At 40.5% G+C, this 16,884-nt stretch overlaps 1 protein-coding gene and 1 long non-coding RNA gene across 3 annotated transcripts in view; one reads left to right on the plus strand and one right to left on the minus strand.

Moving 5' to 3' along the window:
• Positions 1-5,962, plus strand: part of LOC129399431 (uncharacterized) — a 33,292-nt gene extending 27,330 nt beyond the window's left edge. The window contains exon 3 of the long non-coding RNA XR_008627077.1: positions 5,865-5,962. This is a non-coding gene — a long non-coding RNA (uncharacterized LOC129399431). The remainder of the gene's footprint in view (positions 1-5,864) is intronic.
• CLTCL1 (clathrin heavy chain like 1) overlaps positions 1-16,884 on the minus strand; it is an 87,836-nt gene that overhangs the window by 27,227 nt on the left and 43,725 nt on the right. For both annotated transcript variants that reach the window (XM_055119577.1, XM_004607471.2), the window contains exons 8-18: positions 16,600-16,800; positions 16,341-16,493; positions 15,014-15,136; positions 13,471-13,608; positions 9,374-9,538; positions 6,538-6,718; positions 5,777-5,940; positions 4,204-4,329; positions 3,263-3,405; positions 2,666-2,900; positions 539-661 (exon numbers count right to left, since the gene is read on the minus strand). In XM_055119577.1, the coding sequence (XP_054975552.1) occupies positions 539-661; positions 2,666-2,900; positions 3,263-3,405; positions 4,204-4,329; positions 5,777-5,940; positions 6,538-6,718; positions 9,374-9,538; positions 13,471-13,608; positions 15,014-15,136; positions 16,341-16,493; positions 16,600-16,800 (1,752 nt within the window). The remainder of the gene's footprint in view (positions 1-538; positions 662-2,665; positions 2,901-3,262; positions 3,406-4,203; positions 4,330-5,776; positions 5,941-6,537; positions 6,719-9,373; positions 9,539-13,470; positions 13,609-15,013; positions 15,137-16,340; positions 16,494-16,599; positions 16,801-16,884) is intronic.

Here is a 16,884-nt window from a genome sequence, read left to right on the forward strand (position 1 = left end):
TCCCACCCTCCCCCTGCCTCTAAGGCAGACAATATTCCCCATACTCTCTACTTTTGGGCATTACAGCTCCAGCAAGTATTTTTGGGAGTGGTCCTGGGCCCCCTGAGCAATTGCTTGAATAAAAACAAACAGATAAAAAATGATTCAGTATACATGCAACTCATTCAATATTCATTTTACTGGGGCTGAACATTCCTATGCAAATACCAATACACCCTTAACCAAAAGAAAGGCCAAAATTAACTTACTCTTGGGAATCAAAATCATTTTTAAGCAAGTCACTGCAGGAAGAAGTGAGCAGTGAAAGGTCACAAAATTTTAGGTCCACCAGTCACTTGATCTGCAAGAAGATCAGAGTGCCCCCACTGCCCCCACCCTGCCTCCCACATCCATCTAAGACCTATTCTGTCTCTCTCTCTCTCTCTCTCTCTCTCACACACACACACATATACACACATACACACACACACACACACACACTCTGTACCCCTTAATACCCTGACCCCACATACATCCAGGACTTGTTTCTGTCCTTCACCTGGTCAATTAGCTGTCTTCTGGATGGGTTGGTCTCCTCAAGCACATGTGCCCAGAGCTCTGGATCCTTCCTGCGCACCAGGTAGCGAGCCTCACTTTTGAATAAAGAATTCTCATTGCAAACCTGAAATGAGCATATTTGTGTGTAACATAAACAATCGATCAATGGAAGTCTTCTTGTGGCACTCACCCCAATTAGTTACCTTCATCTTAGACAATGTGGTGAAGAAATAGAGCTCCAGGAACATGCAGTGCTTTAATATGGGACAACACCCTAGGGTTAAAAATGTGCCCTTTAGGGAACAAGTGACCTGAGAGATCCATATTCAGTGAACAGCTACTTATGGTGGCTGTGGCTGTGTCATTAGCATAACCACTGTTTTCAAGCAGCACTGTGTGCTGGCTGAATATAGTGGTAGAGCATATGTTGTGCAAGGACCTAGATTTGATACCCAGTACTTCATGCTATTCCCAGCATCTCTGAGTGTGGTCCTGGTGGCCCTTGAACACTGTCAGAACTGTCCCGAATACATGAAAAGAGGGAAGCACTGCCCAGACTCTCTGAGGTGATTATGACTTCTCTCTCTAATGGACATCACTACCACATGGAACTACTGAGTACTTGAAATGTAATATATGAATAAAGTAGGTTTTTAATTTTAGTTAATTTAAATTTAAATAGTCACATATATCTATCTCTAAATCATCTCTCAGGTATTCTCCAAAATAGCCAAAGCTGATATAAAACAGATTATGATATGTTTCAAGATTTTAAATTTATTTTTTTTGTTTTGGGGCCACACTCGTTGATTCTCAGGGGGGCTATTCCTGGCTCTGCATGCAGGAATCACTCCTGGTGGGTTCACAGGACCATATGGGATGCTGGAGAATCTGGGTTGGTTGTGTGCAAGGCAAGTACCTTATCCGCTGTACTAGCATTCCAGACCCTAAAATATTAATTTAAAACTTTAAAGTATGCTTTCACTTGGGAGGGACATCCCTAAATGTTGTAAAACATCTCAAAACAGAACAAAACAAAAACCATCCAACTGTCCACTGGAATGTCCCATATTGTGAGCCTGGCAGGAATCAGTTTCAAGCAGATGGGCACAAAGCTGAGTGTGTCTGCAAATTCAAATTTCTTAGATGTGTTGGGCTGAGGACAGAAACAGGCTGTTTAAGAGCAAACCTTAAAAAGTGTTTTTATTTTTTCTTTTTAATTAGACCTTAGCCTTACTCAAAGGACATATCACTTCACAGCACAGATGGGAAAAGATCTCCAAGCAGTTGCTGCACATTAAGAAAAGGTGGAAAATTAACCATAAAATAATTTATGATAGAAACTAACTATCATCCCAGTTATATACAAACTGATTCATCAGAGGCTGCCTAGGTAAGAACTAGGCCCCAAACTGGTCTGTCATTTCCATAGTTAATGTCCCAAATCAGAGAATGAGAAACTGAACTCTATTTTTGGCTGTTTTGAAACCTTAATAAATCCCTTTTCCAATTGCTGAGTTTCTACCATGTTATTGGATGCTCTGAGGAACTGCAGGACAATTGCCTATAAGCAGCTTACAATCAAACAAGCACCAGTTATATTTTAGATTTCTGGAATTTTAGGTAATATGGTTAAATATCAACAATTCAATCTTAAAAAAAGTAATTAAATACATGTAGGTTTAAACCAAGATAGAAGTAATCAGGAGGCCCTAGGAATTTTCCCAGAAGTCATCAATAAGAGTGATGGATGGCAAGGAGCAGCACACATAGGAGGTTGTTTGAAGAAGGGAAGCAGAAGTAAATGGGAGAAAGACAACCAATGTGGAAAGGCAGGAAGTATATCATTAGATTTGTGCAGAAGGGGAGCAGAGGAGCTCCCAAGTAAGGCTAAGAGGTTGAATATTGCCCCAGAATACCGGACTGTAAGGAAGGGTGATAGATCAGAATCAGGTTGACCTGGCCTACAGTTTCAATCTGAAGAAGAATGTCAGGATAAAGAAAATACCTCATGACCTGTCATTGAGCAGTTTAGCAATGACACTCGTCAGCTCCCAGAGCATAATCTAAAAACCTGCTCCAGGAAGCCACAGCAACACCTGCAAAAATTGGCACATCTGCTACTTACCTTGATGAGCTCAAGGTCACACTGCCCTCGCTCATAAGCCACACAGGCCAGATGTGGGTCCCTCTTCTCACAATATCGACCAACAACACGACTGTCATAGTGGGCATTCTCTTTCAAGAAGCGCTCAGGGCTGCTGTTGCTGTCAATATAAATCTTGGCAAGTGCATTGTGGGTAGCAGGTTCTTCGCAGCCTTCATGACTCCGGGACTCCAGCCAGGGGAGCAGCAATTTTAGCCTTTGAAAGAAGAAAGAGCACCATAAGGCAATCTGTGGACTTGGAAAGTTGCTTCTAGGGAAAAAAAATCACTCATTTCATTAACTTCAGATTGCTCAAGGGATCAAGACAGACTTGGTTACCAAATTCATCTAAACTTTTAATTTGTTTTTAATTAATTATAATTATAAATTTATTTTCCCCAAAGGGTTTTAGTACCAGCAATAAATAATATACCACTAATTCTAAGATTTATTATAGCAAAGACCAACTGTGATGACAGTGGTAGGGATGGAAGGCTGACTGCAAAGGGATCTTGGAGAATCAGTCACACTTAACAACAAACACAGACCCCAGAGGTAAGAGAAGATAGGGCACATTACCTGTTTCTTTTCTCTACTTCAGCCACCAGCTCATCTGTAGAGAACTGTCCTCTCACTACCATGATTAAGTTTTTAATTACGTCTTCAGAACAATCCACATCAAGCAGCCCTCCAACCACAGCTGGGATCCGGCTAGGGTTCACCTAGAATGATCAAGATGGTGATTTCACTACTGCACACATAGGTCACTGCAACAAGCTCTCAAGGCTTGAAAGTACAATCCTCTGACAGGGTTCCTATGAAAGACTACCTTGTATCCCCCAGTTCACATTCTTATTTTGAAGCCCTAACCCCTGATGCAACTATATTTGATATTAGGGCCCAAAAGAATAAAATTATGGTTAAAATGAGTCATAATGCTGGGGCCACTGATACAACAGAATCGATATCCATTAAAAGAGAAGACAGAGAGGGGCTGGAGCGATAGCACAGCGGGTAGGGTGTTTGCCTTGCATGCGGCCGACCCGGGTTCGATCCCCGGCATCCCATATGGTCCCCCAAGCACCGCCAGGAGTAATTCCTGAGTGCAAAGCCAGGAGTAACCCCTGAGCATCGCTGGGTGTGACCCAAAAAGCAAAAAAAAAAAAAAAAAAAAAGAGAAGACAGAGTAGGGGCAAATAAGCACAGAGGAAAGGAAAGGCCACCTGTGCGTAGAGCAAGAAGGTAGCCATCTGCCAAGGAGGGTGGCCTCTGAAGGAAATGACCGAATGGGAGGGCTGAATTTCTAAATTCTAGAATTGAGAAAAATTAACTTCTATCATTTAAGACCCTCTTCCCTCATTTGTGGGATTGCTGTAGCAGTTCAAACTAACAAAGGTTAACACTCTTCAAATAAGTATCTCAGATATATTCAGAGGCCAGAAGTAGTCTCTCACTACCAACAAGGCATAAAGGTGGCCATGGTGTCACCTAAGAACTAGTTCTGATGATTCCAATAGTACCTTTTGAACGTAAATCTCGATGTACTTCTGCAGGTTGTTTCGATATAAGTACAAGACAAGGTCATGTACAAAGTCGAACCTATCACACACGATGATAAGAGGAAGCTGATCAGTGAGTTTGGCCTCCTGTGAATAAAAAAATAAGTCAAATAGTGATGTCTTAGAATAAGAATGGCACTGCTTCTGCAGCAGAATGACCAGGTAGGAAAGTCAGGATGAGACTAGTATGTCATTTTAAGGTATTTGCTTTGGGAAATAAGGAAGATAATAGTATTTGATTAAAGAAAAATAACTCAGATAAATTTGTCAATATGATATTAAATTGGTTTATTTTTTGTGAAGCAAGATAGTTTTTACTGAAATTTATTCATAAATATGTGATGGGAGAGAAAGAAAGGAGGACAAGGAGAAAGAAAGAACAAATGAACGTACATTTTCAAGATATAACATAGGTTTCCTCAGATTGAAATAGGCAAGCAAAGAAACAGAGACAGGAAGTGTGATACAAGTTCAAGGGAGAACATGGGCTAGAAGAGCAAGCCACAAAATTGGTTTAAAACCAAACATCTTTTGGGTTAAGCCAGGCAGCTCCTTATGCATGAATCTGTCCCAGATCAGGCAGTAGAGAGGGGGCTACTCTCAGGAAAACATGCCAGGTAAGTTCCGCCTCTTCAGACCAGCAATTCTACCCCACAAAACATGGCTTGTGGCCCTGGGGGCTGGCATCCAACAAAATGCTTTCCACACTGGCCACTGACCACAATCATGTTTGCCTTGTACTATACCCAGAGGGCATTTCCTAGGCTCTCTGGCACCCTCTAGTTTTGGGTGGGCTAACACAGTCTACTTTGCTCTAATGGTTATGAATAGAAATGTTGAGTGCTACTTCCAGGCCTCATCCATGAAAACTCAGGCCAGCTCCTTTGTACCCTTTCTTCTTAGAGAGGCAATGTTCAGGGTGATGTGCCAAATTTGGGAAAGTAGCCATCAGCCTGGTCCTTGAAAAATGGTGAGAAAAAACTTTTCCACTAACCTCCAAATCCACCAAGGAATTGTGTTTTACGTCTTTAGCACTAAATAACTTGTGTCTGTAAGTTTTCCCAGACTAATTAGCAGAGCACAGTTGGGGTGTTTCTAAAATACAATGCAGCAAAATATATAATTCATTCCACTCACACATCAGATAATTAAAAGTATAGCTTCAAATTTTCCACAAAAAAGGGGGTGATAGCCAACTGGCTCTCTAAAGAACTTTAGATCCTAAAGTTCTGTGCCATAAAGAGCTCTGCCTAGGGGCTGGAGCAATAGTATTGCAGGTACGGCACTTTCCTTACACATGGCTGGCCCGGGTTCAATCTCCAGCACCTCATGTGGTCCCCAAGCCCAGCCAGAAGTCATCCCTGAGCACAGAATGAGGAGAGGTCTTAAGCATCGCCATGTATGGCCCCCAAACAAAACAAAGCAAGAAAGAACTCTGCCTTGGGAAACTCAGGGAACCCTGTCAAAGAAAATTAGCATTTCAGTTCTTGCAGCTGGTGTATTCAAGGAATGGGCAATGACCGAATATACTCACTTTCAGGAAGTTCTTAACCCTTTCAGGATTGTAGCAATTGCTCTCTCGGCATATCCTCTCCACCTCCTTTATCTGTCCTGTCTTACAGGCTGCTTGAATATACTTCAAGTGCACATCTGGATCTTGGCTGAAGTTCACAATTGAGCCCAAGAAGTAGAAGAGGCCTATGAAGAGAGACTGTTCCATTTTTTGCCCTTATATTATACTAAATCTGTCTACTCTACAGTTGTAGCTGTCCTATCCATAATATTAAAAGCTCAGCCTGCTCAATTCTCTAAGTACACAGATACTACTCAGAACTTTTCATTTGCTTTGGTATATCCAAAAATAGCTAAGATGACTGTTACAAAAATTGGGAGGTGTCCTTAAATAGTTCTGATGTAAAAATCTGGTTATATGTGTATATGGAATCATTTGGGGGACTCAGGTATTCTTTCAGTTTTTATCTTTAAGGAATAATTAAAACTGAAGGGTCAGTGCTGACTCTGGCTGACAGTGTAATAAAGAGATGTATTGTTCCTCAGAAGCACCAGGGACAGAAGGAGACTCTATATCTCTCCACCCCAATGCCAACCAATTGATTTCTTCCTTTGCAAACATCCAAAAACTACCTATGCTATGTAACATATATGCAATAGTGGGAATCTTTTGGCATTGTCTAACACTTGAGGAGATATGTGCCCCATCCTTTGTAGAAAAACTCTAAGGCAAATAGTAACACTGAGCAGGAGGCCTGGTGAGTCAGAGGTTGCCTGGTTTACCTTCATAACTCTTGAAGGATTCAAAGAGTTCCACCAAGGACTGTGTACCCAGCTGCTCATGGTACTTAGAGGCAACCTGAACACACAACTGAAGGTTCTGTCTAATGTTGGCAGACAGCAGAGCACGCAGACATGCCAAAGAATCTTCCACTGATAAAGAGCCAAAGAAGCTGACGAGCCACTGGGAAATAAGAAAGAGGTTATCCACAACTATACACCATATTAGATCCTGCCAACATTGATGATAAAAATGGATTGTATTTTTCCTTTTGGGTAGCAAAAGTGTAAATAACTATTGCTTAAAATAAAGACTGTGATATCTAGTATAAAAGTTCGCACAAATCAATAATATAAAAGAAACCTACATAAAAATGAATAGCCCATGGACACATGAAAAAATGCTCATTATCACTAATATGCAGATAAAAGCAACAATGAGAAATCTTATCACTCAAATTCATGAGAATGGCATCTATGAAAAAATATTGGCAGGCGAGAGCAAGAGCTCAACAGGTTAAGGACATGCTTTGCATGTAGGAGGGCCAGGTTTGATCCCCAACAGTATAATATCCTCTGAGTATCCCTGGGAGTGACTCCTGAGCACACAACCAGCAGTAGGCCCTGTGCACCACTAGGTGTGCTCTCCCTGGCAAAATTGGACTGGTAACAAGTACTGAAGAGGATACAGAGAAAAAGAAACCTTAGACTATAGCTGCATTACAGGTAGGATGCCTGCCTTGCATATGGACCTCATATGGACCCCGTATGGTCCCCTGAGCACTATTGGTGGGAACACAAATTGGTATAGTTACTATGAAAATGGTATGATTATTGCTTTAAAGTACTAAAAATTAAAATACTGTAAAATCTATTCAGGGGCCAGAGTGATTTTTGCTTTTTACTTACACTTTTACAAGCGTCTTACCTGTTCTAGCAGGTAAGACACTTGCCTTGCACATAGCTGATCTAAGTTTGATCTCCTCTGAGGATATGGCCCTCTGAGCACTGCCGGAGTGATTTCTAAGTATAGAGCCAGGAGTAACTCCTGAGCATTGCCAGGTGTGGCTCAAAAACAAAAATCAAAACAAACAAGCCAAAAACTCTAACCATATTCCTACTAGGTATTTATCCAAATGTATGAAAATACAAATTAAAAAGGATATTTACACCTCTACATTTATAGCAGCAATCAACAGCCCAAACATGGAGAACTGATCCACACTATTGAGTAGATGGGGAGTGGTTAAATGGAAGAATGTTGGGTTCCTTGAGGAAGAGAGGTGGGTACACTGTTAATGGTTGTATTCTTGAAATTATATGCATGAGAAACCATTAACAGTATTGTAAACCACATAATATCAATTAAGGGGAAAAAGAAAAAAAGAGGCCAGAGTAATAATATAGCAGGTACTTGCCTTGCCTTGCATGCAGGGATCCAGGCTCAATCCCTGGCACTCCATATGGTTTCCCTGAGTGATCACTGCCAGGAGTGATCCCCGAACACAGAGCCTGGAGTCAGCCCTGAGCACTGCCAGGTGTGGCCCCAAAACCAAAATAAATAAGTAAACTGAAAAAAGAAAACAAAAAACCAGGGCTGGAGCCATAGTACAGTGAGTAGAGTTACATGCAACTGATCTCGGTTTGATCCCTGGCACCCCATATGTCCACCAAGCTCCACCAGGAATGATTCCTGAGTGCAGAGCCAGAAGTAAACCCTGAACATGGCTGGGTGTTATCCAAAATCCAAAACCAAAATCAAAACAAAAATACCCCCCCAAATAATACCCCAAACAGAGAATCAACCTCAATGCTGATCAATGATGAGTGATTAAAGAAATTGTAGAGTATATACTCAATGGAATACTATATTCAACTATTAAAAAATGAAGCTGTGCTTTAGAAAACAGACAAGATCTGAGGTGATTACTCAAATTGAAATAAGTCAGGAAGTAAAAAATAACTACTGAATGATTTCACTCATGTGAAATATAAGAAAAACAAAGCAAATGAACTGGCAAAACAACAATAAAACTGTAACTATGAAAACTACAGTGATTATATTTAAGGGAGAATGGAGGTGGGAGAAATAGGTAGTAGAGGGCCATTTTGATATTGGGATGATAATAAAACTTTGGTGGTGAGTGTGGTGAGGCTTAAATATATACAGAAGCAGAAGGTGCATTCCTCAAGATTACTCTTGAAATTCTACACTACTGTAAACCAAAGTTTAAAAAAACCCTAGAAACTATACCTTGTCATTAAAAAGTGGGAGCCAAATGTTAACTTGAGATAAGATACTGACTCACTGGTATTACAGAGCCTATGCTATTCCATAATTGATATTTAAACCTATTCTGTAATCCAGATGACATAGCAATTAAGATTTTTGGGTTTCTTTTTACAGAAGGTTTAGGCCACACCTGGCAATGCTTAGGGGTTATTGTGGCTGTGCACTCAGGTATCACTTTTGCAGTGCTCAGGGGACCATATGGAATGCCAAGGATTGAATTTAGGTGTCCATGTCAAAGCAAGTGCCTTACTATCTGAGATATCTCTCCAGCACTCCATCAATTAATCTTTTATAAACTTAGACATATCTGCGAAAACTGTCAATGTTAAAAGGTTCTCTCCATTAAACTAAATTAATGATAGAAAAAGGGAAAAAGAGGTTATATAGGCCCAAGCACATAGCTAAAGAAGTGAGGGCTGTTTGAGAACTTCTCAGGGTAGAAAAGAGGATGACGCATAGAGAAGACACAACTATGAACAATAGAAATTTGGGAGCAAGTAATTCTAATGACCAGAACACAACAGGACACTCCAGTGTGCAACATACCTCGGGACTGAGAAGGTGAGTGTGGACCACAGCCCTCTTGATGTCATAGAGATCAGTGTAGTGCTCCAATGCTCGCTGCAGGAGACCTGCCTTTTCACACAGTTGGGCGATATGGGCCCGATCATAATGAGTAAACATCTGATTTCCAAGTATGGCATCTGCAACCTTTGAAACATTAAATCAGTAAGAAAGCCCAAGAAGTAATAACCTTTTTTTTGTGTGTGTGTGTGGGGTGTGTGTGGGATGTTTAGGTCATACGCAATGGTGCTCAGGGTTTATTATATATATTTTTTGCATATCCAGAGGTGCTTAGGGTTTCTACGCTCAGCAATCACTCTTGGAGGGGAATATGAGATGCCAGGGATTGAATCCAGATCAGCCATGTGCAAGGCAAATTACCTACCTGCTGCACTATCTCTCCAACCCTGTTTCTGTGTTTAGAGATTGCTCCTGGAGGTGCTCAGGAGACCATACGTGATGCTGGAGATTGAACCAGGGTTAGTTCCATGCAAGGCAAGGTCTCTTCTTCTGTACTATTTCTCTAGTCCTGAAAGCAGCTGCTCAATCCTTCCCACCAGGGTACAGCACTAGAACTGGTGCACCCAGCGTGGGAATGTATAAGCTTTGCCTTGTTTGGGCCCTTGCCCACATCCACACTTTTACAGTGACTTCAACTGTTTACAGGTCCCAACTGGTGCTCTTTCTAAGTCAGTTGATACCCAATGTACAAGATTCTGTCCTACTAGGCTGCACTGTGATCCTAGCATACTTGGTTGTAGGAAGGCTGAGGCCCTACTTTTGAGTACTGATACTAGTTCAGTTCAGGCTGTTTTTCTGGCTTTTTACCATATACTTAAGTAGAATTTTCTATGTAAAGTCAGTTTGAAGGCTTAAGTCAACCACGGTTTCCTTTACTCACCTCAGACTATTAACAGTCAGAAAAAGACATGGAAACAACAAACCCTATTCATACTTAATAGAGTACTCTACTTGGCTAAGTGCAAATTTTAGGAGTGGGGAGAGTTTCATTTAAAAAAAATGAGCTACAAAAATTTTGAAGGGTCTGAGAAGTGTCTTTTTTTTTTCTTTTTGGGTCACCTGGCGATGTACAGGGGTTACTCCTGGCTCTGCACTCAGAAATTACTCCTGGCGGTGCTCAGGGGACCATATGGGATGCTGGGAATCAAACCTGGATTGTCCGCATGCAAGGCAAATGTCCTACTCATTGTACTGTCATTCTAGCTCCTGAAAAGTGTCTTTAAATAATCTCTGGGCTGAGAGTAAGAGGAACACAGCAACTCTGATGAATAATCTAATCCTGTAATCTAACCGGTAGTTAGTTGTGATGAGATGCACATCTGGGTGTGGTCTTTCACTGGTCTTCAATGGCCACTCAGCACCCTTCTTTCAAGTCCTTCTGAGACACTGAACACCTATGAACGCACATACATATAAATCTATTCTAAAACCTCACTTCTCTAATATTAGAAATTATATTTCAGATTTCTTACAGTGAAAACAGCCAAAAAATCAGGTACTTAAAGTAGTTTTAAAGCATGACATTCATTTACCTTTACTACACTCATTTTGAAATGTTTTTTTCCTAGTTACATTAACAGCACAATATACAGAAGCTGGAAAACACAGTTTTGCCAAGAAAGAACATCATCTGGATGAAAACTACCCCAGCATTCTGAACATCATATAACTATGCCTGTCCACCCAGTTTGCCTTCCTTTGGGTGTCTGAGGTCTCCTGTGTATGCTATGTTTCTGAGTCTGCCTTTGTTTCTGCTTCAAAGCCCACTTACAAAAAAAGCTGTCAGATATAATTATTGAGTTGCATCAGTCCAAGAAAACACAAAACAATTAGTACTTTGTTCTTAGAAATGGGATGTGATACAGATGGCAGCAGTCACCTACAGATTTGAATAACCTGGGGTCATGGAAGAGTATAATTAATGTGTTCCCTAGTAATAGAAAATACCAAAGTAATACATTAAAAAAAATTGGGGGGCTGGAGCAATCGCACAGCAGGTAGGGCATTTGCCTTGCACTCAGTCGACCCAGGTTTGATTCCCAGCATCCCATATGGTCCCTTGAGCACCGCCAAGAGTAACTCCTAAGTGCAGAGCCAGGAGTAACCCCTGAGAATTGCCGGGTGTGACCCAAAAAGCAAAAAAAAAATTGGAAGACAGATATGAACAAGCCTCTATAACATAACATCACATAACTATTAATTCAGTCATGGTTAATAGCTAACTATAAATTACTCCAAATTTCTTTTCTGAATGTACATCCAAATTTAATAAAAATCAGCATATACATATGATTAATCACATTTATGCCTCCCCTAACTTTCAGTTTAAGAAGTGCTCCATAAAAATGTCGTCAACAACAACAACAACAAAAAAATAAAAGCTCACTTCACACTTAACAGAACTGCTATTAAGAAACACACAGGGAAGTCTGAACAACAGTACTATGGGCAGGGCACTTACCTTGCATGCATCTGACCCAGGTTCAATTCCTAGTATCTTATATGGTCCCCTGAACCCTGTGAAGAGTGATTCCTGAGCGCAGAGCTAGGAATAAGCCCTGAGCACAGCTGAGCACGGACCTCTCCCCCTCCCCGCACACACACACAAAAAAAAACAAAACAAAAAGGAAAAACACACAGAAAATAAATGGTATTGATGAGGATTTTAACCAAGAACAAATATTGTATTATATGAATTATACAGAACAGGGAAGTTAATGAAAAATTATCATGCTTGTTTTGGGAATCACACCTTGCCATGTCCTGCTCAGGGGTCACTTTTGACAGTGATCCAGAGAACATATATAAGTGCTAGGGATCAAACTGGAATTAGCCACATGCAAGGCAAGTACCTTAACCCCTGTACTATGTAAAGAAAAAGTAAAGAGAAAAAGCAGAACTAAAGTTACCAGGGGAAAGGAGAAAAAATGGGAATTATCACCTAATGAGGACAGAATTTCTGTTTGGGGTAATGAAATGCTCTTGAAATATCTAGTGATGTTATGTAGGGCTGGAGCAATAGCACGGCGATATGGCGTTTGCCTTTCATGAGGCTGACCTGTGTTCGATTCCTCTGCCCCTCTCGGAGAGCCTGGCAAGCTACCGAGAGTATCGCGCCCACACAGCAGAGCCTGGCAAGCTACCTGTGGCGTATTGGATATGACAAAAACAGTAACAATAAGTCTCACAATGAGAGACGTTACTGGTGCCCACTCGAACAAATCGATGAGCAATGGGATGACAGTGACAGTGATGTTATGTAACATTGCACATGTGCTAAATACCACTGAATCCCACACTTAAAATTGGGGCCAGAGCGATTGTACAGTGGGTAGAGTGCTTGCCTTGCATGTGGCTGACCTGGCTTTGATCCCTAGTATCCCTTAACACCTGAGCACCACCAGGAATAACTCCTGAGCATAGAGCCAGGATTAATCCCTAAACATTGCCAAGTGTGGCCCAAACACTACACCAAAAAAATGACTAAAATTGAGGGCTGGACACAGTACAGAGGTTAAGGTACTTGCCTTGCATGTGACTGGTCCCAGTTTAATCCCTAGCACTATATATGTTCTCTGGATCACTGTCAAGAGTGACCCCTGAGCAGAGCCAGAAATAGGCTCTGATCATGGCACTGTGTGATCCCAAAACAAACATGATAATTTTTTTATCTTGCCACAACAAAAGTAAAAGAAATGATAACCCATTTGTAAGTTTCTTTGAAAGTAATACAGCATAGATTCTGGAAATTGCTTGGTGGAAATTCTGGAGAATATCCACTGAAGCAAGGTTAAACCACTGGCATGAGCATATCTATCCTAAAGCCACTGTGTTTCTAGCCATACCCTAATCCACAAATTCTTCTTATAGTGAAAAGGGCACTCTGCTTCTGATTTTAGCCTAGAAATGTCACTTGTGAAGCCAGTATGATAGTACAGTGATAGGGCACTTGCATTACACATAGGCAACCACCCAGGTACGATTGCCAGCACCCTACATGTTTCCCTGAGCACTAATCTGGGTGTGCCCCAAAACAAAAAACTAGAAATATCACTTGCCTGGGGGGCATGAATCAGGTTCATCTCCAGTAAGCGTGTCTGAAGATGCCCCTCAGACGGATGATTATTCTTCAAGGCATCCAACAAGAAGGAAGTACACTGCTGAATTAAACTGTTCTCCATGAAAACATCTACAATCTAAACAGATCACAAGCCACGTATTTTATTCAAGGAAAATGTTCTATTTGCCAATTAAATTAGTTCCTGAAATTAAATATCATTTATAAATTTAATAATTCCTTTGCATTTATTTACATAATCAAAATCATGTAGTTCATTGTTTATTAGTAAGTAACTTTGTGAAATTATATCACCTATATCATACTCAAAAACAGGCATCTGCTGTTTGAAACTATGAAAGTAGATTAAAGGAATTAATAATGTAAAATACCTCAGAATTTTCTAAAATAAATCTTAATATATTAATCAAACCCTAGAGACAGTCAATACTAATGTCTAGGTCATATTCATCAATGTATTATTCATACACATTTGAGACTATGCAAATACTGACTTTCTTGGTCAGAGCTATAATACAGAGGATAGGGCTTGCCTTGCTCCCAGTTCAATCAGGATTTAATCCCTGGCATTCCATATAGTTCCTTGTGTACTACCAGGAGTAATTCCTGAGTGCAGAGCCAGGAGTAAATGGGTACCACTGGGTGATACACCTCTCCCCCCAAAAAAACCATACTTAGTCACTATCATTAAAATTCAGTGTTAGTCACACAAGTTAATAAGCCTCAACAGGAGGTAAAATATAGATAAGATATTAACAATTGTGTTACTTTACTTATTTTATTTTTCATTCTCATCCTCCTCCTTCCTTTTGTTGTTATGACTTGGGATAGATCATACACACACTTGTCTGTAGTGCTCACACATTTTTAGCTGTAGTGCTCACCAAGGTTTACACTTCTTTTAGCTGTAACATGGGCATTCTAAGCTACTGCATCCCTTACAGGCCGGTACTTACCATTTCTACAGTTGTTGGTTTTGCTACCTTTCTCAAGTTTTATACTTCCTTCTTACTCAGAACTGCTTATACATTGTATACCAAAGATGATTTATCATATATTTACATCTAAACATTAAGATACTAAAACAACAGCTTCGCAATCATTTAACTCTAGGTTAATCAATCACCCACAAGATACAGACTGAATAGATGACACATCATGACCAGGTACTCAGGCAGCATTCAGAGGATTGAGATAATTCAGATGTGATGAGAGACTGTGGGGGTGAACTATTATCCTAAAATGACATCTTCATATCCTCACAGCATTTGCTACACAAAGAAACAAAATCATCACAACTGGACACACAGATCACCTAAAATACTTCAAAATAAAGGTAAATGGTAAGTATTCAAATAAAGAGACAAATGAAAGAAAATTTTAGTGTGTGTATGTCAGGGACCGAACTAATGTCTTTATATGTAAGAAGCAAGCATTTTATCACTGAACTACACCCTGGGCAAAAGGAAATCTTGACAGATACACAAAGTAATAAAAAGCTGTCACACAGTACCCATTCTTACCTGGTCAATGCTAGTCAGTGGCTCCTCATCCCGCACTAGCATCTGAGAAAACTGCAGGCCCTGATCTGGACTAATTCTCATCACACTCCTCAGCAAAAAGATCCAGTCTGGGGCATAGCCAACCTAGAAGCAAAGGAACCCCAATGTAAAAAGAAATAAAACAACTTAAATATTATTATTATTTTTTTTTCTTTTTTTGGGTCACACCCAGTGATACACAGGGGTTACTCCTGGCTCTGTACTCAGGAGTCACTCACTCCTGGTGGTACTCAGGGTATCATATGGGATGCCAGAGATTGAATCCAAGTCTGCCACATGTAAGGGAAGAGCTTTATCCACTGTAAAATCTTTCTGGCCCCTAAGGCGCATGTCTTATGTGCAGCTAACCCCAGTTCAATTCCTGAAGTCACATAGTCTCTGAAGTACCACTGAGTGGTCCTGGTGGTCTCTGAGAACTGCTAGGATAATCCTTAGCACTGCATGGCTCTTGCAGCACTGTCTAAGAATTACCAGTAAGGGCCCCCGAGTTTTCTCACACAACTTGGGAAGCCAAAAATTTTTTAAAAAATTACAGTAGTTCCCATTGTTTAATTAAAGTTTATGCTTATAAAGGAAGGAGGAATAATATCAGCAAGTATATGTGCCAGTAATCTGCAAACATAATATAAAAAAAAGTGCTCCATGAATATACAGAGACACAATTACATAAACACACAGTGCCACAAAGACTTCACCTCATCCTGGGGCTGGAGTGATAGCACAGCGGGTAGGGCGTTTGCCTTGCACGCGGCCGACCCAGGTTCAATTCCCAGAATCCCATATGTTCCCCTGAGCACTGCCAGGAGTGGTTCCTGAGTGCAGAACCAGGAGTAACCTCTTGTGCATAGCCAGGTGTGACCCAAAAAGCAAAAAAGCAAAAAAACCAACAATAACAACAACAACAACAAACCTCCAAATAAAATCTGTTTAAAAAAAAAAAAGAATTCACCTCATTCTGTGTGCAAGCACTGATGAACACCTAAAGAAAATGGCCAGTAAGCATGGAGATAAGGTGTAGCAGAAAACCAAAATGTAAAATTATTAGGTTGCTAAGGGGAAAGAGAAAGAAGCAAAGAACAAGGCAAAATTAAAGAAATGCTCCCAACTAGAGAAAAGGAGATATAAACATAAAGAAAAATCATTATCCATAAAAGCTAATTGTGACATTGAACTTTCTCGTACCAAAGCACTAAGAAAAAAATATTTCCAAACTACTATGAGAAAACAGAATTTTATAAACTTCAAAATGAGCAAACATCTAATCATTAATTAAGTGAGTACACCATACCTTTTTGGCATAGAGCACAATTTTCTGGAATTGGCCTGTTTCTGCAAAACACTGTATAACTTTGCTTGGCACATTTGCTCGAAGGTACACACTCAAAGCTAGTGTAGGATCAGCACTTTTGACCAAATCTCCAAGTTCTTCTGAACACTCTAGCTGTGGCACGTCAAAGGCACAAAGCAAAATTAGGAACTGACAAACAGTGAGCCTATAACCAAAATTTCAAACCGTACAAAGGTTGTGATTCCATGACTGTTTGTACCTTGTCTTCTTTCAGCCACTTTTCTATGAGTTGTTTGCGTCCTTGCTGAAGGACTGGACGACAAAGTTCTAAGGATTCAAGTTTATTGAGCTGACCCTGGTCAAGCAGGATTCCAAAGTATTGTAGCAAAGGAGAAGCCTGCCCAGGTTGGGCAGGTATACTCTGGAACTTCTGGACTGTGTCACTGGTACGCAAGATTCCCTAATAACAAATGAAAATGCAGACTGTTGTAATCATAACTTCATCTAACTAGCTTGTATTAAATTTTTTAAAAAGCTGCCAGTA

Source organism: Sorex araneus, chromosome 11, assembly GCF_027595985.1.
Source record: "Sorex araneus isolate mSorAra2 chromosome 11, mSorAra2.pri, whole genome shotgun sequence".
Taxonomy (NCBI): Eukaryota; Metazoa; Chordata; class Mammalia; order Eulipotyphla; family Soricidae; genus Sorex; species Sorex araneus.